The 24,918-nt window shown below is 44.7% G+C and overlaps 1 protein-coding gene across 7 annotated transcripts in view; it reads right to left on the bottom strand.

Moving 5' to 3' along the window:
- The window catches only part of LOC119954105 (fermitin family homolog 2), a 168,522-nt gene that overhangs the window by 55,909 nt on the left and 87,695 nt on the right, over positions 1 to 24,918 (bottom strand). For 5 of the 7 annotated variants that reach the window (XM_038779006.1, XM_038779032.1, XM_038778998.1 and 2 more), the window contains exons 5-8: positions 4,231 to 4,263; positions 3,808 to 4,033; positions 3,607 to 3,709; positions 1,404 to 1,511 (exon numbers count right to left, since the gene is read on the bottom strand). In XM_038779006.1, the coding sequence (XP_038634934.1) occupies positions 1,404 to 1,511; positions 3,607 to 3,709; positions 3,808 to 4,033; positions 4,231 to 4,263 (470 nt within the window). The remainder of the gene's footprint in view (positions 1 to 1,403; positions 1,512 to 3,606; positions 3,710 to 3,807; positions 4,034 to 4,230; positions 4,264 to 24,918) is intronic. The other 2 variants (XM_038779049.1, XM_038779042.1) reach the window with 1 other exon arrangement.

Genomic DNA, 24,918 nt, shown 5'->3' on the forward strand with positions numbered 1-24,918 from the left:
GATTATCATGTACAGCTGACTTTAGCATAAAGGTATGCACTATACAGAAATTTCAAAGTAAAGTAAATGTTTAGAATTGTCAATCATTTTTTTAAAAAAAAAAACGCTAATGAGTATTCATGGCATACAAGTAGAAACCCTCCACAGGCCAGTGAGATGCCCACCATGCCACAAACACACCACTAAATCAAATCTCTGCAGTTCAACCTGTTGTCAGGACAGATATCAGCTCCCACCTAATTCAGCCATCCTGTATGTCACGTTTCCTGCTCTTGCAGGCTTTATAAAATCCACCCACATCCAAACCACCAGTTTTCACTTCAGGAACTTGACATCATCCCCGCTAGAATTCTGCACCACCGTGAAGTGATGAACAGAGGTTTGTGAAGTTTCAACAGTGCCAGTACCAAGACTGCAAGGACTGGACTTGTTCAGACAGGATCAAGCTTCTCCACATATCTGGTGTCATGAACATCTATATTGTGAACTAAATACTCTGTGTTGGATGATGTCAGCGTGCAATTCCAGCTTCATTCAGCAGCATCTGCATGGAAGGCATCGGGTCCAAGGAACACATGTCCACTTTCTGTGAAAACCCTGACCAACAACAAATTATTTGTAGACCAAACCAAATATTATATAATTATGCTGGAATGTCATGGTCTATATAGTGGAGATTACATAATCTAGATCCAGGCTTACCCAAAGCTGGCATGCCCAAAGCTTTGAAAAACAGTGATTACCAAGGGAAGAGTTAAAGATTGCCAGAAGAATTCAATTGCATTCGTCTCAGCAGCATCTCTTGGAAGACCCAAACTTCAAGGTTCATGGAAGATACAGTAATAAAAATAAAATTGCAGAGTACTGTCAAGGAGTTATACATTCAGCTATCACAGGTATGCACTGTGGCAGCCAGTCCCAGAAACTGAAAGTAGATCCCACTTTAAATGGTAAAGACTGTGATCAGATAATTGAATATCATCACTCGCATGGTCGGAAAATTAATACTTAAGAATTCATATTTCTGTACATATTCAAGACCAAAAAGCTAGGAACCACATTAGTTAAATAGCTAAAACCATTTCTCATTTGAGAATTATGTAAAGCAGTTTTGCTCAGGCATACATTAAAAATAGAAAACTGATCTCATCATTCTGCAGTGTGTTTGTGCTCATAAATGCTTTAATGGAACATACAGAATTGCCCAATTACATTCTGGGCATAGCGCCCATTCTTTTTCAGCCTTTTGCCCTTCTCAAATGCTCCAACGTTGTTTATAGCTACCGTAATGACTATATGCAAGAGTTTAGACAAACCAAAACTTTCTAATGTGACAATTAATTGGAGGCAGCATTTTTATTGAACATATGTGAATTTTTTATTCTTATTTAGTGTTTACTTACTTGCAAAGCTGCAAACATCATCATCTCTTCCTCTGTGCATTCATTTTCTTCCAGAAGAATGCACCATTTAGCTTGTTCAAAAAGCTGGTTGATCCTCACTGCATCATACTGAAATTTCAGGTAAAACAAATGTTTAGAATTGTCATAATTTTGTATGAACAAGTGTCGTGTGGCAATACAAAGCATGAATAAATACAATGAAAACTGTAATTGCAGGTTTAAAACAAAATACATTTTTTGGTATATTTTAAAGATGAATACTTGTTTAACTGCACTTCCAACCATAAATTATGAACGGCATCACATGAATGTGCTATGTCATCATGAAAGTATTGATTTTAATTTCATCAAATGTTTTCCTATAATTCCTATGGTTTGTACTTTTAACCGGTGTTAATAAGGGGCTGGTTTAGCACTGGGCTAAATAGCTGCCTTTTAAAGCAGACCCAGGCAGGCCAGCAGCACGATTCAATTCCCGTACCAGCCTCCCCGAACAGACGCTGGAATGTGGCGACTAGGGGCGTTTCACAGTAACTTCATTAAAGCCTACTTGTGACAATAAGCGATTTTCATTTCATTTCATTTTATGTATTGACAGAAATGAACGGAAAAAGACTGGACAAAAAAAAGATTTAATGAAAGCACATCCCTGGAGCCTATATTGCAAAGAACATGGTATTATCATGGTACATGAAGCAATTAGATACAAGTTTTGCAAACATCATAGCCAAAATAAAGGGTTAGACTGTATAGTTAATAAATTTAACTTGAATATTCATACAGAATTGCAAGAAGTCTTACAACACCAGGTTACAGTCCAACAGGTTTGTTTCAAATACAGAATTGGACATGGGCGGTACATTGGCTAGCACTGCTGCCTCATAGTATCAGGGATCCAGGTTCAATTCCGGCCTTGGGTGACTGTGGATTTAATCATAAAATCCCTACAGTGCAGAAGGAGGCCATTCAGCCCATTGAGTCTGCCAACTTGGCAAAAGACCACCCACTCCCCTGCCCTATTCCTGCAACCCCACCAAGGGGCAATTTTGCATGACCAATCCACCTTCCCTGCACATCTTTAGACTGTGGTAGGAAACCCCACCCAGGAATCCCACGCAGGCACGGAGAGAAAGTGCAAACTCCACAGTCATCAGAGGTCGGGAGGAAACCTGGGTCCCTGGCGTTGTGAGGCAGCAGTGCAGGGTGCAGAGGAGGTTCACCAGGATGTTGCCTGGTATGGAGGGTGCTAGCTATGAAGAAAGGTTGAGTAGATTAGGATTGTTTTCATTGGAAAGACGGAGGTTGAGGAGGGACCTGATTGAGGTCTACAAAATTATGAGATGTATGGACAGGGTGGATAGCAACAAGCTTTTTTCAAGAGTGGGAGTGTCAATTACAACGGGTCACGATTTCAAGGTGAGAGGGGGAAAGTTTAAGGGAGATGTGCGTGGAAGGTTTTTTTACGCAGAGGGTGGTGGGTGCCTGAAACGCTTTGCCAGCGGAGGTGGTGGAGGCGGGCACGATAGCATCATTTAAGATGCATCTGGACAGATATATGAACGGGCGGGGAACAGAGGGAAGTAGATCCTTGGAAAATAGGCAACAGGTTTAGATAAAGGATCTGGATCGGCGCAGGCTTGGAGGGCCGAAGGGCCTGTTCCTGTGCTGTAATTTTCTTTGTTCTTTTGTTCACTATGCCATTGTGCGGTCCTGCGTTCTCCCAGTGTCTGCATGAGTTTTGTCTGGTTTCCTCCCACAGTCACAGTGCAAGGTAGGTGGATTGGCCATGCTAAATTGCCCCTTACTGTCCAAAGGATGTGCTGGTTAGGCAGGGTAATGAGGTTTCTGGGATAGGGTGGGGGAGTGGGCCTAGGTCGTGTGCTCTTTCAGAGAGTTGGTGCAGGCCTAATGGACCGAATGGCTTCCTATTGCACTGTTGGAATTCTGTGGACACAATGGCGTAATCAAACATGTAATACTGCCTGACACCGTCCAGTGCTTTTAAAATTATGCAGATCCTTAGTATTTTAGTGTACTGGTGCAAACTAAGTTTCACATGCTAGTTTTAATGATCTTTTCAATAGCACAGAATAATACACCATGTTACATCACTGCCCAGAAACATCTTTTGAAGTACAAAATTAAAAACCTGCGTGAAGGGGAAAAGCTTTTGGAAATGATATGCATTTTTGTAAACTCATACCTTTGGGTTTAAATCAAAGAAACTGTAATATTTGAATCGGAGCATCAAAACTTCATTGTCTTTTACATCTTGCTCCATCAGTGACCTTGATGAATCCAGCCATCTAAAAGAAAACATATAAAAGTTGAAATAAAATGTACACTATGTAACTATATACTTAAGAAAAAGTCAAAAAGTAGGAAAGAAAAGATGGGAACTTGCCCTTTGTTAGTTTTCGCCTTATCAAGTAGAGACTGGGGTTTGAATAGTTGTGCCAAAATATCTGGCGAGGTGATTGGCTGGCTCACTGCAAGAACACTAGGATTGCCTTCTGACAGAGGACTGTCACCAAACCAAGCAGAGGTTGGGGAAAGCGGACTACCGTCTCTCGAGTCATATGTCGGCGTCATTGTTTTACAATACAATCCCGGGCTTGAGTAAATACTTCCTGAACAGGATTAAAAGAAATATAATTGTATTTGGTTAATTGCCAGTTAAGGTATAGAGCATTCAGCAAGATGCATTAACTGGAGAACCAATAATTCTAATTATTATGCAAATCTGTGCACCAAAAATAAAACAAAGCACCCACAGTTCACAACAATAATATTTAGTCATAAAGTTCGTGATAAAGTGAAAGCTTACCTTTTGATGGACCAATATAAAGAACATCAGAGCCTACAGAAGAGGAAAACAGAGGAAATGAGAAGGGTAGGAAGAGCACAGAACAGGCAGGGCATAGCATGGAGTGAGCAGGCAGAGCACAGAGTGAGCAGGCAGAGCAAAACAACATGCTGCAAGAGCACAGCCAGTGACGAGAACAATTATTTACAGCAAATTAATTTAACTACAGATTAATCATGTCTCTTTTATTGAGCTTGCTCCATTGTTAACACCAGTGAAATCCTTCAGATGTCAAAGCCATAGCAAAAGCATCTGCTGGAGGAAGCACACTGAAAACTCATACAGTAAACAAAACAACCCCACCAAGTTTAAAAAATAGCCATAGCTAATTTTGGATACATGTTGGTGTTAGTACATGTGCTCTACATTTTAGGTATATTGAACCATCATCAAATAGTGGAAGCATCAAATAAATGAACAAAATAACTGGAATAAAATGCCAATTCAATACAGCAAAATAGTTGTGTTTGGTTTACGATATCACTGCATGGACTTGGTGTAGTGCTGGACTAAATATGCACATTGTGCATGTCATTCAGCTGAATATTTCATTAGTTCCAAGACAATGATCCCAGGGATGAGGAACTTGCATAGAATTTACAGTGAAGAAGGAGGCCATCCGCCCCATCAAGTCTGCACCAGCCCTTACAAAGAGCACCCTACTCAAACCCACGTATCTGCCCTATCCCCGTAACCCAGCAACCACCACTTAACCTTTTCGGACACTCAGGGCAATTTAGTACGGCCAATCGACCTAACCCGCACATCTTTGGACTGTGGGGGGAAACCGGAGCACCCGAGGAAACCCACACAGACACGGGGAGAACGTGCAGACTCCACACAGACAGTGACCCAGCCGGGAATCAAACCTGGGATCCTGAAGCTGTGAAGCAATTGTGCTAACCGCTATGCTACCGTGCTGCCCAAACTTCAGCTACGAAGATAGATTGGCGAAGTTGGGACTGATTTCCTTGGAGGAGAAGAGAAGATTGAGAGGCGATTTGAAAGAGGTATTCAAAATCATGAGTAGTCTGGCCAGTAGATAAGGCAAAACTGTCCCCATTGGTGGAAGACTCGAGAACAAGAGGACACAGAGTTAAGGTAAATGACAAAAGAAGCAATGGCGACGTGAGAGAAAACATTTTCACGCACCTGAGTGGTTAGGATCTGGAATACACTGGCTGAGGAGTGTGTGGTGGAAGCAGATTCAATAAAGGCATCAAAGAGGGAATTGGGATTGTTATCGGAGAAGGACTACACGGAGAAAGGAGAGTGGCACTCGTTAAATTGTTATGTGGAGAGCTGGTGCAGACTCAACAGGTTGAATGGCCTCCTTCTGTGCTATAATAATTAATTCTGTAACACTGACCACATCTGGTGCAGTCTTAAGATGCATTCAATTAGTTTTTTTAAATAGGACTATGTTTTTCATAAAGTTTCATCACTCTCTCTCAAGAAAAATATATCCAGAAGCTGGTCTGACAAGAGGAGCAGAAAATTATTAAAACAGATTCCAACATCCTCCACATAATTACAAGATTTTCCCAGAAAATCTAAAGGGAAGTGCTCCCGCACCACAGAATTCAAAGTTTTAGAATATCTTCTATGACTGCAAGTTTCATTTGTTGGGAATTAAAACACAAAAGGTCTCCATTCTGACGCAAAAGTCTATACAACATTAGGAACAGATTTTTAATTAAGTCATAACTAGGGAATTGGATCCTGCCTAAACCTTGGAGCATTTGTCCTCATGGATTCTGTTAATTTATTGGTCAACCTCATATCATCAGTCAGGCCTCCGTTGTGCACATGATCACCATGCTCCAGGGAACACAATTCCTCTGTGACTCCAATATTCTTCCTGGGGAGTTTCCCACTGGTCCATCTGAATTTTTGATATACAGGTTCATCATTAAAGTGCAGGAGGGCAAGGAATGATAGCAGAGCCAAGGAAAGGTCACAGACCTACAACATTAATTCTTTCCACAGATGTGTTGGACCAGCTGAGTGTTTTTAGGATTTTCTGTTTTCATTTCAGATTTCCAACATCTGCAGCACTTTGCTTTTGTGTTGTGCTGACACGCATGCTGTTGAGAGATCTCCAGCAGTCAAATTCTGTTTGGGCACCCTCAATAATGCAAAAGATCCTGTGACTACCCTCATTGCAAGTTTTCTGGTTAGCATTTGAGATTCTTAGCTCTTCGTGGAGGTTTTGTGGTGCAGCGGTACTGTCTCTGCCTCTGGTTCAAGCCCACTTCAGGACTTGATGGCCACAGAAAGAGTGTTCATTACCTGGCCAAACAGATTGATCACCAGCAAAACACTGCAGTACTTTACATCGCATGATAATGGGCCCATCCAATGGAAATCCATGGTCGCCAAAAGTACTTTTGGAGCTAGAAGGAGCTCTATAGCAGCGTTACTCTCGTAGTTGCTGAAATAGCTTAGGACCAACTCTGTTTAATACCAGCCATCTCCAGGTAGCTCCTTTTCACACCAAGTTTAATGGGGAAAGATACCGGCACCAATTTCTAAAGGGGGTGGGGCAGCCCACCAGTAATCTGGTGAGACCACTCTGGTTGGGAGGGCAGCAAGGCAAAGAACACATTTACAATATCAGAAGGAAAGGATTTTCAAGTGACACTGATATCAAGGCAATTGTCTAGGAAAAATAGCCGTTGAGCATACAGTAATGTGCTTGAATGATTCTGTAGGGTTGTTTTCCATGCTCTGGTTACCCACTGACGGCGTGATTGAAGTTTACACCCTGCACTGGTGAGTCCATGCAAAAGTCATTAGCATGGATTTAAATCTCATTCGTGGGCTGGACACTTAAAGTTCCACCCCTTTTAGGCCGATGCCACACGGGTACGAATTGGTGCAAGTATTTTAAAGCAGGGCCTGGGCATTGTGGCTGTTCAAGGGGAATGAGACATCGGAAACCCTCTCAGAAAACAGGCTTGCCTGGGGAATGACTGCCCAGGCCAGATTAGAGGGGCAGGGGAGAACTCGGGGGGTGGGATTCTCTCTTTGGGGGACTAAGTCCCCACGCCAACCGGAAAATGGGCGAGAATAATTCCGGACTTCTTCCGCGAAAGTCTGGGGTGAAGAACGGGGAATCCGTTCTCCAGGGGGCTAGCAGGCCTCCGCCATGCGTCCCGCAGCTCTGGCTGCCGGTGGGGCCTACTGGACAGACCGTGCGGCCGTGCATGCGCACGGTGGCCGCAAGCGGCCCACCTTGGCGCCGGCGCCACTGACATGGCGGAGCCACACAGCTGGCCCACGCCGAAGAAGATGGGTCATTCCCGGATTGCGATAGCCCGCCGATCGGTGGCCTTCCCGTAGTCACGGGCCCCCCCACCATAACGCCCACATCAGCCGCATCTCCGAGTTCCCGCCGGGTGGAACCACATTAGAACCACGCCGGGCGGGACTCGGGCACTGGGCGTGGAAGGTCGGAGAATCGGCGGGGGCTGGGCCTTTTCCAATGGCCCCCGCCTGGCGCCGCGTCGATCTTGCGCACGTGCGAATGGGGGTGATTCTCCGGTCGGCGGAGAATCGTGAGAAGGCGTGGGGGCTTATTTTGGGTAATTCTCCACCCCCGCACCAAGCGCGATTTAGGCGTGGAGGGGTCGGAAAATCCCACCCGGGATATCACCCCTCCGTGTTGGGGTGGCTCAGACTGCCATTGCTAGAGTGTGTGGATTTATGCGCACATTGCTGACTGCTCACTGCAACTGTTCAGAGACATTCTGGTGATGAGAGCCCACCCAGGCCACCTGATGGAAATCAAGATGATGGGCATCACCATGCTCAAACACTGGCCCACCAGGTGTTGGCACTCCGAAGCACTGCCCCCAACAGAGGAAGCAGGGGATTAGCAGAGCCCACCCAAACAAAAGACACCTGCAACATGGCCTTTGGAACCCTCCCTGGTACTCTGCCCTTCTCAGGGCAGAGCCCTCACCAGTGACCGCCATCCCTCAGGATCACGAGCGGTCGCCTTCTGTTGAGGCCAGCAACACTGACTGCTTTTGTCACCATCTTTCAGGCCCTCTTCAGGAGTGTGGGCTTGAGGTTGCAGCCCACCCTGTGGAAGAGAATGCCCTTCCTCTTCTCATTGGAATCGAGCAATGGGTCCACCATGGATGAGAACATAAGAACTAGGAGCAGGAGTAGGTCATCTGGCCCTTTGACCCTGCTCCACATTCAATGAGATCATGGCTGATCTTTGTTGGCTCAGCTCCACTTTCCTGCCCGAATACCACAACCCTTTATTCTTTTATTCTTCAAAAAAACGATCTGTCTTTATCTTGAAAACATTTAATGAAGGAGCCTCAACTGCTTCACTGGGCAGGGAATTCCATAGATTCACAACCCTTTGGGTGAAAAAGTTCCTCCGAAGCCCAGTCCTAAATCAACTTCCCCTTATTTTGAGGTCAAGCCCCCCAGTTCTGCTTTCACCCGCCAGTGGAAACAACCACCCAGCATCTATCCTATCTATTCCTTTCATAATTTCATAGGTTTCTAGAAGATCCCCTGCATCCTTCGAAATTCCAATGAGTACAATCTCAATCTACTCACCTCTCCTCATAATGCAACCCTCAACTCTGGCATTAACAGGGCAGCACGGTGGCACAGTGGTTAGCATTGCTGCCTACGGAGCTGAGGACCTGGGTTCGAATCCCGGCTCTGGGTCACTGACCGTGAGGAGTTTGCACATTCTCCCCGTGTCTGCGTGGGTTTCACCCCCACAACCCAAAAATGTGCAGGATAGGTGGATTGGCCACGCTAAATTGGCCCTTAATTGGAAAAAATAATTGGGTACTCTAAATTTATTTTTTTTAAACTCTGGCATTAACCTAGTGAATCTCCTCTGCCAGTCAGGGGCTGGGCTGGAGAATCCCCGCAACTGGCATGAATCGCGCCACACCGCCGGCATGTGATTCTCCACTCTGTGCAGAATCGGTGTCATTGGCACCGGAGTAGTTGGGCGGCGTCGGTCGGAGGTCCGCTCTACGCGCCTCCCCCGCCGAGTCGAGGCCCGGGATGGGTCGTAAAAAACCCGAGTCCCACCAGCGCCGTTCACACCTGCTCTCAGCCGGCAGGACCCTGGCGTGGAAGGGGCTGGCCTGTGGGGGTCCGACCCCGGGGGGGGGGCCTCAAATGTGGCCTGGCCCGCGATCGGGGCCCACCGATCGGCGGGCCGACCTCTCTGGCTGGGGGCCTCCTTACTTCAGCACCAGCCCCTGTAGCCTTGCGCCAGATTGTGTCAGGGCTGAAGCGGCGAAGGGAGCCGCTGCACATGTGCGCGTTGGTGCCGGTTCCACTGCGCATGCGCGGACCTCGCGCGCTCAATTCACGCCAGGATCTGCAGCTGGAGTAGCGTGGGTCGCTCCAGTGCCGTGCTGGCCCCCTGTAGGGGCCAGAATTGCTGATCCTGAGGCCATGTTTACGCCGTTGAGAAACGCCAGGCATTTCCAACGGCGTCAACACTTAGCCTCAGGATCACAGAATTCCATTCCCTTTCTCAGGTAAGGAGACCAAAATTGAACACAATACTCCAGGTGAGGCCTCACTAACACCGTATACAATTGCAGTATAACCTCCCTAGTCTTAAACTCCATCCCTCCAGCAACGAAGGTTAAAACTCCATTCGCCTTCTTAACCACCTGATGCACCTGTAAACCAACTTTTTGCAACTCACAGACATAGACATAGAACATACAGTGCAGGAGGCCGCCATTCGGCTCATCGAGTCTGCACCAACCCAATTAAGCCCTCACTTCCATCCTATCCCCGTAACCCAATAACCCCTCCTAACCTTTTTGGATACCAAGGGCAATTTATCATGGCCAATCCACCTAACCTGCATGTCTTTGGACTGTGGGAGGAAACCAGAGCACCCGGAGGAAACCCTCGCAAACATGGGGAGAACGTGCAGACTCCGCACAGACAGTGACTCAACGGGGATCGAACCTGGGACCCTGGCGCTGTGAAGCCACAGTGCTATCCACGTGTTGTACCGTGCGGCCCAAACTAGGGACACCCAGGTCCCTCTGCACAGCAGCATGTTTTAATACTTTATTAGTTAAATAATAATCCCTTTTGCTGTTATTCCTACCAAAATGGATAACCTCACATTGTATTCAATCTGCCAGAACCTAGCCCATTCACTTAACCTATCCAAATCCCTCTGTAGACTTCCAGTACCCTCTGCACTTTTTGCTTTACCACTCATTTTACTGTCGTCTGCAAACTTGGACACATTGCAACTCCAAATCATCTATATAAATTGTGAACAATTGGTGGGTCCAATACTGATCCCTGAGAGACACCACAATGTTCATGGCTGCAGTGAGTGAGTGCGTGGTGAGTGGAGTGCTTAAAAACAGCTCCAGCAGTCAGGCTCTTTGGTGCTAATTCTGGCCTCAGTGTTTACACCGCCAGCTGGGCTGGGAATTGTTTCAAATTCCATTTGAGAGTCCTGAATCGGGAAACGAATATCAACTCCCATCCGCCCCGTAACAGAAACACGAATTGCACACTATTCAATCGCAGCGGGATTTACTCAAACAGAGAATCCTGATCATCAGTGCGAAGATTCTGGTTAAAATTTGAAAGAATGAAATTATGTTTTCTGCTCTTCATTGTGTAACGCCATTCTTTGTCCAGATAAATAGTTTGCAGTATCAGTATATTAACACTTACAACATCTGGGCTGGGAGTCTACCCTCTGGAGACTAAGGGCGCGATTCTCCGCCCCCCACGCCGGGTGGGAGAATAGCGGGAGAGCCTCCCGACATTTTTCACGCCCTCTCGCTATTCTCCCCACCCCCGCCCACCCCCACCACGAATCGGCGCTCGGCGAGCGGCGATTCTCCGAGGCCGATGGGCCGAGCCTTCACGCCCATTTCAACACGGCAGCAAACACACCTGCTTGCTGCCGTCGTGAAACAGGCACCAGATGGCCATTTGGGGCATCTGGGGCCCGATTGGCACGGCACTACCACGGCCGTGCCAAGGGGGGCATAGGCCCGCGATCGGTGGGCACCGATCGCGGGCCGTGCGTCCGTAACGGATGCACTCTTTTCCCTCCACCGCCCCGCAAGATCAAGCCGCCACGTCTTGCGGGGCGGCTGAGGGAAAAGACGCCAACTGCGCATGCGCGGCCGATGACAGCCGGCGTGGCGCTTGACATGCTGCCTTGACGACCATCGTCAAGGCCGTGCCGCCGTGACGCACGGGGCCACGCTCCTAGCCCCGCCCGGGGGGGGGGGGGGGGGGGAAATCGGCACCGGAAGTGGGCGTGAAGGCTGTCGTCGGTCACGGCCTGTCCCACGGCAGCCTTTACGATTCTCCGCATTTGCGGAGAATCTTGCCATAAGTCTCCACGCCGGCGGGAAAACCGGTGCCACTCCAGCGTCAACAGCCCCTGAAAGTGTGGAATTCTCTGGGGGTTGGCACCGCTCCTGCCAGCGCTGAAGGGCCGGCGCGAGTTCGCGCATGCACGGAACGGCCGGCGTGATTCAGCGCATTCGCAGACCGGCCGGTGTATTTTCACGCATGTGTTCTCTTCTCAGCGCCGGCCCCCGGGCAAGAGTTCCAACAGGGGCCCGGTGAAGAAGAAAGAAGTGCCCCCACGGAAAAAGCCCGCAGGCAGATCGGTGGGCCCAATCGCCACCGTGCCCCCCCCCCACACACACCGCGCCCCCCCCCCACACACACACACACACACCACGCCCCCCCCCCCCCCACACACACACACACCGCGCACACCCCCCCCACCGGGTCTAATCGCCCCGCACCCCGCCACACATACTCACCTGCCAGGTCCCACCGGTGCGCGGGTTGAGTGATTCATGCTGGCGGGGCTGGCCAAAAATGGACAGCCGCTCGGCCCGGATAATTTCTGGGGGGGGGGGCCGCCTCAACGGCCCTGACCGGCCTGGCAGGAATCCCAGCGCCGCCCGAAAATCAGCACCAGCGAATATGCCAGCCGGCATCGGAGTGGGATTTGCGCCGCCGCTGCCCCCGCTCCCCCAATGGATTCTCCGACTCAGCGCGGGGTCGGAGAATCCCGTCCCTGGTATTGCTCTATGCTATTAGCAGAAACCAATTATTTCAAAATAACAATGTCATATGAACATGTTATGTGCATACTCTTTGCTATCACAATCAGAAATTTCTAGGTATCCAAAGGTTAAAACAACAGTGTTACAACAACAGCAATTATATTACAGTCTCGAATAAAGCTCGAAGAATGTTACAGTACCTTCTAAATTAATCTAATTCCCCTTGCAAAAAACTGAAAATCGAGTCACATCAATACAGAAATAGGGCGCGATTCTCCGCTCCCGCGCGGCATCGGGAAGGCCGTCGTGAACTCGGCTGAGTTTAACGACGGCCTCGGAGGCCGCTCCTCGCACCCTATTCACCCCCCCCCCCCCCCCAGGGGGCTAGGAGCGGCGCTCCGTAAATCGCGACGGCGGCGCCTAAGTGACGTCAGCCGCGCAAGCGCAGGTTGGCCGGCTCCAACCCGCGCATGGTGTCTCCCTCTCCGCTGCCCTGGTGGGCACCGTTCGTCGGGCCGGCGTCTCCAAGAGACGCACACTTTCCCCTCCGCCGCCCCGCAAGATCAAGCTGCCACATCTTGCGGGGCGGCGGAGGGGGAAAGTGTGCGTCTTTTGGAGACGCCGGCCCGACGATCGGTGGGCACCGATCGCGGGCCAGTCCCTTCCCGAGCACGGCCGTGGTGCTCACTCCCCTCTCCGCTCCCCACAAGCCACAAACAAACCTTTGGCGCCATGTTCACGACGGCAGCAACCAGGTGTGGTTGCCGCCGGCGTGAACCGGTCGGGAACGACAGGCCGCTCGGCCCACCTGGGCCGGAGAATCGCCGGTCGCCGTGAAAAACGGCGAGCGGCAATTCTCCGAGCGGGGGGTGGGAGAATCGCGGGGGGTGCCAGGGCGGCATGTCAGCGTGGGGAGCGGAGAATCACACCCAGGGTGCTTTTACTGGTTTAATGGGTGGTAACCTCAGAAATATCTACACTCTTTCAATTGTAGCCTCAGGTATACCACAAATTGCTCCACCTTTTGCAGCTATGTTTTCAGTTACCTCTCACCAAGCTTTTGGTCATCTGGCCCAACATCTCTTTATGGCTTGGTGTCAGATATTGTTTGAGAATGTGCGTGTAAGTAAATGCCTTGGGCTATTTTGTCACTAAAGAACATCTATATATAAAACTGCAATTTGTTGTGTTGTAATTGAAACCAGCACCCATACTATAGTAGTATAGAGCTGCCATTTACCAACTTCAGATGGAAGACTTAGTTTGAGCTCCACATTCAATCTAAATTATATCGTGTCATGTAAGAGTACCTTTAAGAAATGGGTGTTTATAAATGGGTATGTATATAAATATTAGTGAGTGTACTTTTAAGAAATGGGTGTTTCTTACTGCAGTGATGTCAGAGAGTGGGTGGAGCTGGGCTGTCTGTCAGCTTTTTACTTTCGCTTTTGGCTTTTTGCTGCAGGGTGTATGGTTTTGTTTTAGAGAAGCTGAAATCACAGCAGGATGTGCATGAATCTCTGCAAGCTTACGAACATTTATTTGGTGTTTTCAAAGTGGTAACTGCTCTCTGTAGTGAATTTAAACCTGATGTGTGTTAAAAAAGGTCTCTTGTCTTATGGATGTCAATAAGGAAAGATTAAAAAAGACTTAGAGAGTACTGTATTCTTTGGGGAATTTATTGGTGTTGATAGTTGTTAAGATGTTTACTGTGGGTTTATAAAGGGTTGACTGGTTTCATTATTAAACATTGTTTTAATTTAAAAGTACTGTAGATCTCTGTTTGCATCACATCTGCAGAGTAAGGCCGTGTGGTCCCCATAACCCCAATCTATTAAAAGTTGTGGGTCGGATAAACTCCATGATATACTTTGGGGTTCTCTAAACCCTGTGCCATAACAATAGCCTGTCAAAATTAGCTATTTAATTTATGTGGCCATAACAGAAAAGCACTCCAAAAGCAGGAGAATTTCCTGCCTGTTACTTTCAATTAGATAAGGGCATCTTGCCATTGTTTGAAATGAACCTAAACCAGGAAGAAAGTCAAAATTATTAATTTTCCTGAAATCAAAAAGAGTATTTCAGGAGGCTAGTTGATTATGACTACATTACACATTTTCCACCTCGTTGTCTGCCAACCATTTCGGTTTTACTTTAGATCTTGGAAAGAATGGAGCACAAAACCTCAACTTTTGGATTAAAAAATTCCTCCAATTACAATCCCATCTTGCTCCATAGACCCTCTTTATTGGAAGTTCAACTTGGCAACTGTATACTAAAATTGTGCATTTCTCTTCTTTCCCCCAACGTGAGCTCAGCTGAAGGGAGATATCTTTACACAGCTGGACAAGGAAGAATTGCAAGGGCAACATGTCAGTTGAAGTTAGTAAGGAGAAACATCATCAATTTGTTTCCACCTCCCTTCAAATCCTGACTTCATCCCATGGACTGCGGAAGCCAACTTCATTTGAAGACTGGGAAACAATCCTATCACATTCCTACACCTGCTCACTAACAAACATTGTTCAAATTTCACAAGATTCAAGCTTGTCCAGTTTTGTCTTTGATTGTAAAGATAATGACAGATTTGTTCACACCTTACTCAACAGCCCTGACTATCCAACTATCAGAACAATCAGCATTTGTACAACTAACTCATTAACTGAATTTCAAACTAGTTTTCTGCAGAAGGTTTTGTGTTCAGAAAGGAAGGATAACTACTAAACTGTTCACCACCATTTCCTGTAGCAAAGTTATTTTTTAAAAAAGCATTCAAGGTATGAATGAAAACTGCGTGCCAGTGTTAAACAGTGGCAGCAAAAGCTAATGGATCAGATGAAATGAACACAAATAACTTAAACCGATGTCCTGGCCTGGGGGGGGGGCGGTTTGCTACAGCTGTTGGGGAGGGTTTAAACTAATGTGGCAGGAGGATGGGAACCGATGCAGGAAGTTGGAAGGTAGTAAAACAAGGACAGAAGCAAAAGGAAGTAAGGGGGAAAGTGTAAGGCAGAGAAGCCACAGTCAAAAATCAAAAAGGGCGACAGTACAAGGTACAGTGACTGAGGGGAGCTCAGTGAATAGGCCCAGTAATACTAAAAGGAATAAAATGGGAAGTAAAAACATAATGGTAAGCGACGCGGCAAGTTGTTACATGAAGATATGGGTTCAATGACAAGAAAAATTAGAAAAGTTAAGAGGGAATATAACTTAGGAGAGGTTACTGATCGAGGTGCTAAGATTCAAAACAGGTAAAAAAGCACACAAGTGTACTTTACCTGAATGTTCGTAGTATTCGGAATAAGGTAAATGAGTTGATGGTGCAAATCATCGTGAATGAGTATGATTTAGTGGTCATTACTGAAACATGGTTAAAGGATGGTCACGACTGGGAGTTAAATATTCAAGGGTATCAAACTATTTGGAAGGACAGAGTGGATGGTAAGGGAGGTGGTGTAGCTCTGTTATTTAAGGATGAGATCCGGGCAATAGTAAGGGATAACATCGGTGCTATGGAGGGTAAGGTTGAATCCATTTGGGTGGAAATCAGGAATAGTAAGGCGAAAAAGTCACAGATAGGAGTAGTCTATAGGCCACCAAATAGTAACATTATGGTGGGGAAGGCAATAAACAAAGAAATAACGGATGCAGGTAGAAATGGTACAGCAGTTATCATGGGGTATTTTAATCTACATGTCGATTGGTTTAACCAGGTCGGTCAAGGCAGCCTTGAGGAGGAGTTTATAGAATGAATCTGCGATAGTTTCCTAGCACAGTATGTAATGGAACCTACGAGGGAACAAGTGGTCCTAGATCTTGTCCTGTGTAGAGACAGGATTGATTCATGATCTCATAGTTAGGGATCCTCTCGGAAGGAGCGATCACAATATGGTGGAATTTAAAATACAGATGGAGGGTGAGACGGTAAAATCAAATACTCGTGTTTTGTGCTTAAACAAAGGAGATTACAATGGTATGAGAGAAGAACTAGCTAAGGTAGACTGGGAGCAAAGACTTTATGGTGGAACAGTTGAGGAACAGTGGAGAACCTTCCAAGCGATTTTTCACAGTGCTCAGCAAAGGTTTATACCAACAAAAAGGAAGGACGGTAGAAAGAGGGAAAACTGACCATGGATATCTAAGGAAATAAGGGAGAGTATCAAATTGAAGGAAAATGCATACAAAGTGGCAAAGATTAGTGGGAGACTAGAGGACTGGGAAATCTTTAGGGGGCAACAGAAAGCTACTAAAAAAGCTATAAAGAAGAGTAAGATAGATTATAAGAGTAAACTTGCTCAGAATATAAAAGCAGATAGTAAAAGTTTCTACAAATATATAAAACAAAAAAGAGTGGCTAAGGTAAATATTGGTCCTTTACAGGATGAGAAGGGAGTTTTAATAATGGGAGATGAGGAAATGGCTGAGGAACTGAACAGGTTTTTTGGGTCGGTCTTCACAGTGGAAGACACAAATAACATGCCAGTGACAGGCTATGACAGGTGAGGACCTTGAGAGGATTGTTATCACTAATGAGGTAGTGACGGGCTAGCTAATGGGACTAAAGGTAGACAAGTCTCCTGGCCCTGATGGAATGCATCCCAGAGTGCTAAAAGAGATGGCTAGGGAAATTGCAAATGCACTAGTGATAATTTAGTAGGCAGAGAGCAGGTAATTATAGGCCAGTGAGCTTAACTTCGGTAGTAGGGAAGATGCTGGAATCTATCAAGGAAGAAATAACGAGGCATCTGGATAGAAATTGTCCCATTGGGATGGCGCAGCATGGGTTCATAAAGGGCAGGTTATGCCTAACTAATTTAGTGGAATTTTTTGAGGACATTACCAGTGCGATAGATAACAAGGAGCCAATGGATGTGGTATATCTGGATTTCCAGAAAGCCTTTGACAAGGTGCCACACAAAAGGTTGCTTCATAAGATAAAGATGCATGGTATTAAGGGTAAAGTAGTAGCATGGATAGAGGATTGGTTAATTAATAGAAAGCAAAGAATGGGGATTAATGGGTGTTTCTCTGGTTGGCAATCAGTAGCTAGTGGTGTCCCTCAGGGATCAGTGTTGGGCCCACAATTGTTCACAATTTACATAGATGATTTAGAGTTGGGGACCAAGGGTAATGTGTCCATGTTTGCAGGCGACACTAAGATGAGTGGTAAAGCGAAAAGTGCAGAGGATACTGGAAGTCTGCAGAGGGATTTAGATAGGTTAAGTGAATGGGCTAGGGTCTGGCAGATGGAATACAATGTTGACAAATGTGAGGTTATCCATTTTGGTAGGAATAACAGCAAACGGAATTATTATTTAAATGATTAAATGTTAAAACATGCGACTGTGCAGAGAGACCTGGGTGTGCTCGTGCATGAGTCGCAAAACGTTGGTTTACAGGTGCAACTGGTGATTAAGAAGGCAAATGGAATTTTGTCCTTCATTGCTAGAGGGATGGAGTTTAAGACTAGGGAGGTTATGCTGCAATTGTATAAGGTGTTAGTGAGGCCGCACCTGGAGTATTGTGTTCAGTTTTGGTCCCCTTACCTGAGAAAGGACGTACTGGCGCTGGAGGGTGTGCAGAGGAGATTCACTAGGTTAATCCCAGAGCGAAAAGGGTTGGATTACGAGGAGAGCTTGAGTAGACTGGGACTGTACTCGGAATTTAGAAGGATGAGGGGGGGGGGGATCTTATAGAAACACATAAAATTATGAAAGGAATAGATAGGATAGATGCGGGCAGGTGGTTTCCACTGGCGGGTGAAAGCAGAACTAGGGGGCACAGCCTCAATACAAGGGGAAGTATATTTAGGACTGAGTTTAGGAGGAACTTCTTCACCCAAAGGGTTGTGAATCTATGGAATTCCTTGCACTGTGAAGCAGTAGAGGCTCCTTCATTAAATGTTTTTAAAGATAAAGATAGATAGTTTTTTGAAGAATAAAGGGATTAAGGGTTATGGTGTTCAGGCCGGAAAGTGGAGCTGAGTCCACAAAAGATCAGCCATGATCTCATTGAATGGCGGAGCAGGCTCGAGGGGCCAGATGGCCTACTCCTGCTCCTAGTTCTTAAATTTCAGATTGGAACTTCAGAAAACAACATTAAGAAATAAATCACAGGACCAAGCTGAAAGTTAGCAGACCATCCAATCAGGAGTGGTAAATTTAAATCTGTGGGACATCCAAGATTACAAAATAATTATGGATCAGGAAGGAAGTTGACCCATCCTGACCCTTCCATTCAGGGGCATCTTTTTTAAGGAAGCACAGCATAGATTTGCTAATGGCAAATCATGTCTAACTCACAATTTGAGTTGTTAGTGAGGGAAAAGGGTGGAACAGGACATGCTGATGTGGTGTACATTGACTGCCTAAAGTCCAGAAAGCATTTGATGATGAACGGCCGCACAATAGGCGTGTCAACAAAGTTGAAGCCCATGGAATAAAAGGGACAGTGGCAGCATGCATATAAAATTGGCAAGTACAAGAAACAACAGATTGTGGTAAATGGTTTGTTTTGCAAACTGGAGGACGGTATACAGTGGGGGTCTGCAGGGGTCAGAATCAGGGCCACTGGCTTGGTGAATACCACCAAGGTAAACAGAAACTCATTGTGGCTTCATTTCTCACACCTGGGAGAATGGGAACTATTCAAAGTAACAGCCGAGACATTACAAAGGTTAATTACTTCATCTAAAAAGACAAATCGATGAGATTATGTTCCACCTAATATGGAAACATCGCCTTTGGGATAGCAGCCATTTAAAGTTTTGGAATTATCAAGACTGGCTGCGAACAGCCAATTACGGTGCAGAGCCTCAGGAAGAGTTCTCAGAAACAAGTTCAGTGGGGGTTCTCTGCCAAGGGAGGACAAAGTGAAAGGCATTAAAAAAAAATCAACTGCTGTTCTGCCAAAGGAGTTCAGGCAAGCTGCCAAGTGCTAGAATTGGCAAGGAATACAAAACTTTCTCTCTCATAGAAGACCTGCTGAGTCCACCTGCAAAGGCGAACTCCAGCTCTTCAACTACAGACGGCATCACCGTTGCGAAACAGAATCTAAGTTTCAACCTCTTCGTTTTGGAAAAAAGGAATTCAAGCAACATGTCTGCAACAATATCTTGGAGGCTGATTTTATATCTTTTTATCTTCCATCTACTTTTAATATTTGTACCTGTATTTCAGAGAATAGCTTTTATCACTTTCATCTAAGTTACTTTCAGCACTAGTTTTTGCAATAGCTAATCCTTATCTTGATTGAGACTGAAACGTGTCTGCTGGGTTCATTTAAATTGAACCATTCACAAATTAAAGGGGGCTACATACACAGACAAATTCTTAGTTCACAGATCACTTTAAGTAATGAATTTTACATGGTTGTGAAAATGACAAGAATTGTGAACTGGCTGGATAATGATAAAAGCTTCAAAAGGATGAAGACAGGATGCAGTCTTTCAAACATAAATCAATATTCTGCTTTTCTATTCTTCCTGCCAAAGTGGACAACTTCACATTTTCCTACCTTATACTCAATCTGCTATTTACTCCTGCTCACTGAACGTATCCACTGTAATACCCGACAACAACCGGAAAATGAAATGAAATGGAAATTGGCATCAGGAACAGCTGTGCATTCACACTATGGTCACTGGTGCCTGTGCAACTGTTTCTCACACCCCTCCAGTCAGCAAGAGCATCAGTGATGTTTGAAATTCTGAAGGAAAAAAAAGAGAATTTTGCAGTATAATTCTGCAATTCATTCTTGGTGATCAGAAAGCTCTGGCGAACAGTCCAAACTTCTGTACAGATAGCATGTACTGGAAATTGCAGAAAAATATACACAGTGGCTTTAAACCTTTCCATCAATTGAACACTCTCAATTCTTCCAAGGGAGCACAATTTTAAAAAAGCTCACGTGTTTCTGCTCAAAATCTTGTTTGTCTTAAATAATTTGAATATAAATACTGCAGGAATTGCATATGCTGAAATGGCAAACTACTTTAATTAGAATTAATGAGACTGTAATTCGTACAAAAAGTAGTCACGTTAAAAAAAGAATGATAAGTTGGACAAGTTGGATTAGTTTTCCCAGAACAGCGTACAGTTTTACTTGGAGCTGGTGCACTTGGTCACCACCTTTGTCCCCTCACGGCATGCTTGGCCAGTTCCCTAGGCGACAGCAGGTGCATGACGGTCTGGATCTGCAAACTGTTCTGCGGCGGCACGGTAGCAGAGTGGTTAGCATTGTGGCTTCACATTGCCAGTGTCACAGGTTCGATTGCCGGCTTGGTCACTGTCTGCACGGAGTCGGCACGTTCTCCCCGTGTTTCCTCCGGGTGTTTTGGTTTCTCCCACAGGTCCCGAAAGACGTGCTGTTAGGTAATTTGGACATTTTGAATTCTCATTCTATGTACCCGAACAGGCGGCAGAATATGGCGACTAGGGGCTTTTCACAGTAACTTCATTGCAATCTCCTGGGAGTGATGGTGCTGCGCTTGTTATAATGGGCGAGGCAGGAAGCATCACCCTCAACGAGCTCAAAGATGTAATTGCCGGACGATTTCATGATGCTCGTGGCCTTGGAGGAGATGCCAATGTTGGGGTGGACCAGCTTCATCACTTGAGAGATGGCTCAACTCTCGTTCCTCGACTGTCTCTTCTCTTGGTGCCCTTGGTTGGCATTTTCTTCAGTTTTCTTCCCGCCTTTCATGGAAACTGGTTTCTTTTCATCAGGTTCAATTTCACAATGCAATACTTATTGTCAAACCACAACAGCACTTAAACTTTGGATATTGGAGAATGTGTTCTCATATCTGTTCCCCAAATAACTTTATTCTGTAGATGACGACATATCTGCAATTAGTATTGTAGAACCTATACATGGCAGTTTGTTTTTGTCACCTTGATGTTCTAAATGTCAAAGTCTAATACTGCAATATCATCCTCCTCAAACAATTTAATCCTTGTTTTTATGAGCGAGTTTTCCAAAAAGATGTTCCCCCTATGGGAATCTACTCCTTCTCTAACATACAACAACAACAGGTTCATGCAGTCTACCGGCTTACTTCCCTCACAAATTGACACCCTCCCAAAGTATGCCATTCACATACAATTGATTAAGACACCGAGTAGGATTGGTTGTATTGGGTAATTATACCTCATCTGATGCCAACAAAAGATTGAGAGTCTTTCTGAACACAATTTTGTGATTCATTAAAGACTTTAAATATGAATGCGAATGATTTTGCTGTTGTTGTGGATTTAACAATTCACAAGATTTTATTGAAAGAAGTGGACTTCATTTGCAATGAATTTCACTAGGGTCTTAGAAGTGATTTAGCAATTAATAAATGACAGGAAACCAATATAAGACTTGAAAAATGCTGGTATGCATGTCACAAAGTTTTACTGAAGGCCCGTCATTGAAGCTGAACAGTTACTTTCCCTGTGGTTTAAAAAGAACTTAGTCTAATTTAGTCAAAAATGAATGCGTCATTCATTTGGAAATCAGTGAAAAAGTTAAAACACACGTACTGCTCATTTTATAGTACATGAGTGATGCTGGGTTAAAATAGCTTGTATTCATTTTTCTTGCAATTCATTTAGCATACTATATATGGAAGAAAAGAAATAACCCACACCAGAGCCTGGTCTCTAGCAATTACGTAATACCATGTGTGAGCTTTGAATACACAAAGCATTAGCAATGAGATTTGATATTTTTCCATATGCAGTCTTTGAAATAACATTATCAAGTTGTTAGGGATGACCAAGCTTTCCAAGCCAAGAGTGAAGGCCTCCATTTTATGAGTTCTATTATTCAATTTTTAAAGTAAACAAATATGCACATAATATATGGTGCTCCAATATGACAAAAGAGCTTCACCAGTTTATAGTATTAGCACTGAGATAGGCATTTTATTTGTAGCTTTGAAGATGAAGCTACAAAAAAAAAAATCCTCGTACTATACGTGCAATACATTGCTATCTTTGGCATGTGGGGAATACGGTTATTCCAAGTGAAGCCAATTCTTTTGGTTAAAGTAATTAACATTTACAATTTCTGTTGAAAAACATTTAATTGTATCCAGTTTGGGTAATACATATCGTAATAAACTCACTAGGACCAACTGGGTATATTTTTAATCTCATTGACTATGAAATAAAAGGAAGACAACATAAGTATTTCCAGATGTAACATTTCAGCAGTACAAATAAAAGGCTTAAAATTTTGTTTACTCCTATTAAGGGAATCACTTATTTTTCAGCTCAGGCAAAAGATCTATACCCAAAATGTTAACTTGCATTTTCACCTGGATCCGCTGTGGACTTCTAACGACGTCTGCTTTTATTAAATATTCCATCGCAAGGTATAGCTGTAAAATATATATTTTCAGCCAAAGAAATTGGATTTCTTCTTTCTGTTACCACAATTTCAAACATCCTTTAATGCAGAGGATGATAATCCCGAGTGGTATTTTAATTGTGGAACACAGTCACGCCGAACAATTGAGCAATGTGACCCAGATCTGCAGCCGTGGGCCGGAATTCTCCGGTCGTCGGGATTCACTTTTCCCGCTGGCAGCACCTCTGCTAATGGGTTTTGCGGTGACATAGGGTGGTTTCATTGCAAAATCCAATTGACAAGCGGCGGAGGATAGAATCCCGCAGCCCGCGAATGGCGCGCAAGAAACATGCAGCCGGAGGAACGGAGAATCATGCCCTTTATATCCTACACTGTAAACTTCCATGTTTTGCTTACACTTAAACTGTGTGGAAAGAAAAAAGTTCCTTCTAGAATGCAGCACTGTTCTACTTTAAATTTCAATAGCTAGCCGAGCAAAAAATTTAGATTGTTCTTGAATCCCGAAGAATAAGCTTCGCTCATCACACCACACGTGGTTCTAGCTATCTGAGGATTACCATTAACTTGTTACCTATTTTTGCACAATATTAATGTAGTTAACAACGATCAACAAGTGTTCAGAAGGGAAAATCCTGTCATAAAGACACCCTCAACTTCTATGAATAATGGCAAGCCCTATTTCATGTTGAACCTAGACTTGTAAAAAACATTTAACAAAGTTTCAGGTGAAAGACTATTAGTTAAACTCAAAACAGTAGGGAGTCAGGGTAAATGTTAGGTATGAATAAACAATTTTCGGAAGTTTACAAAACAAGTACTTTCTGGAGGAGTAATGCTAGGTGGAGGAAAATATTGAGTCTAGATGCCCAGGGGTCACTAGTAATTCAAATTACTACAAAGGACTTTGATTCAGGAACCTTTCACATGACTGATTCAGGAACCAAAGCGATTTGTACTGGGGGGGTGTGGGGCGGGGGGGAGGGAATTGTATTGAAATACTATGGGTAAAGTTGAGATAGGTGTTGAGACCAATTTTTACCCGATGACCATCCCCATGGCAAAGTAGTCATGGCAAGAATACTTCTGTCCAAATAATGCAACTTTTGGCTGATACATACACTAATGTTTGAAGTTCATTTAGTCAATACACAATAGCTAATTTCTTGCATCTAATTTACGAGAAAGACCCAAATGATATTCAGAAGAACTCTGAACAATGAGATTTAGACTACTAGATCGGGTACTTTGACTCCAACTTCAATGTTGGGACATTATTCAACAATTTTGCTATCCAAATAGAGATGGGTAGGCTAAACTAAACCCCTCCAAATGAGTACCAAACAAACTCAGGAGACAACTCCAGCCATGCGAATACTGAACATTTTTCCAACTATCAATCTTCAACCCTTTTCCAATTTGCACACCTTCAGATTGGGTTATCAAAACACCAGAATGATATTCACTGATTAGAAAGCTCTTTCATTAACAGGCCAAGCTGGAATTGGGGAGCTACCAGAAGAATTGTCTGCTTTGTGTCCGAACAGATTGTGAGTGGAAACAACTGTGGTTGAATCTTGGCTCGAGCTGCCAAGAATGTAGCTTCCCTCAAGGGAGGTTGGACATCACAAGTTTGTAAGTTCTTGGAATAAGAAAATATTTAAGGAAAAGCATTTCTCCCTAGGAAGACAGATCATAGAGGACAATAGTTCAATATTTGTCATTTCTTTAGCAGATCTGTTATTCTATTTAAAAAGCAGGCCATTTCTGCTCTGGTAATTGCTGCATTCTGCATCCAGATGTACCGTGCAAAGGACCTCTATTTGACTTTTGACCCAGCTTCAATGATGCAATGTTATTCAACAATTTTGTTATCCAAATAGGGATGGTGGACTAAATTAAACCCCTGTAAATGAGTGCCGATCAAACTCAGGACATAACTCCAAACAAGCAAATGTTGAAAACCTTTAGCAAAGGTGCATCTGCAATTAAGTCTCAACAAAGAGCGGATGTTGTCTCTCTGATCTTTGAAACCTTGAAGAACTCTACCATACAACAAACAAGAGGTAATTCAGCCCTCAAGCCTGCTCTGCCATTCAATTAGATTAGGATTGATCTGTATCTTTACTCAATTTGGCTCTGTAACCTAGAATCCCCTTACCTAACATCAATCTACCAATCTCCGGTTTGAAATTTGTTGATCTAGCCTCAAGCCTTT

This window comes from Scyliorhinus canicula, chromosome 2, assembly GCF_902713615.1.
Source record: "Scyliorhinus canicula chromosome 2, sScyCan1.1, whole genome shotgun sequence".
Classification (NCBI taxonomy): Eukaryota; Metazoa; Chordata; class Chondrichthyes; order Carcharhiniformes; family Scyliorhinidae; genus Scyliorhinus; species Scyliorhinus canicula.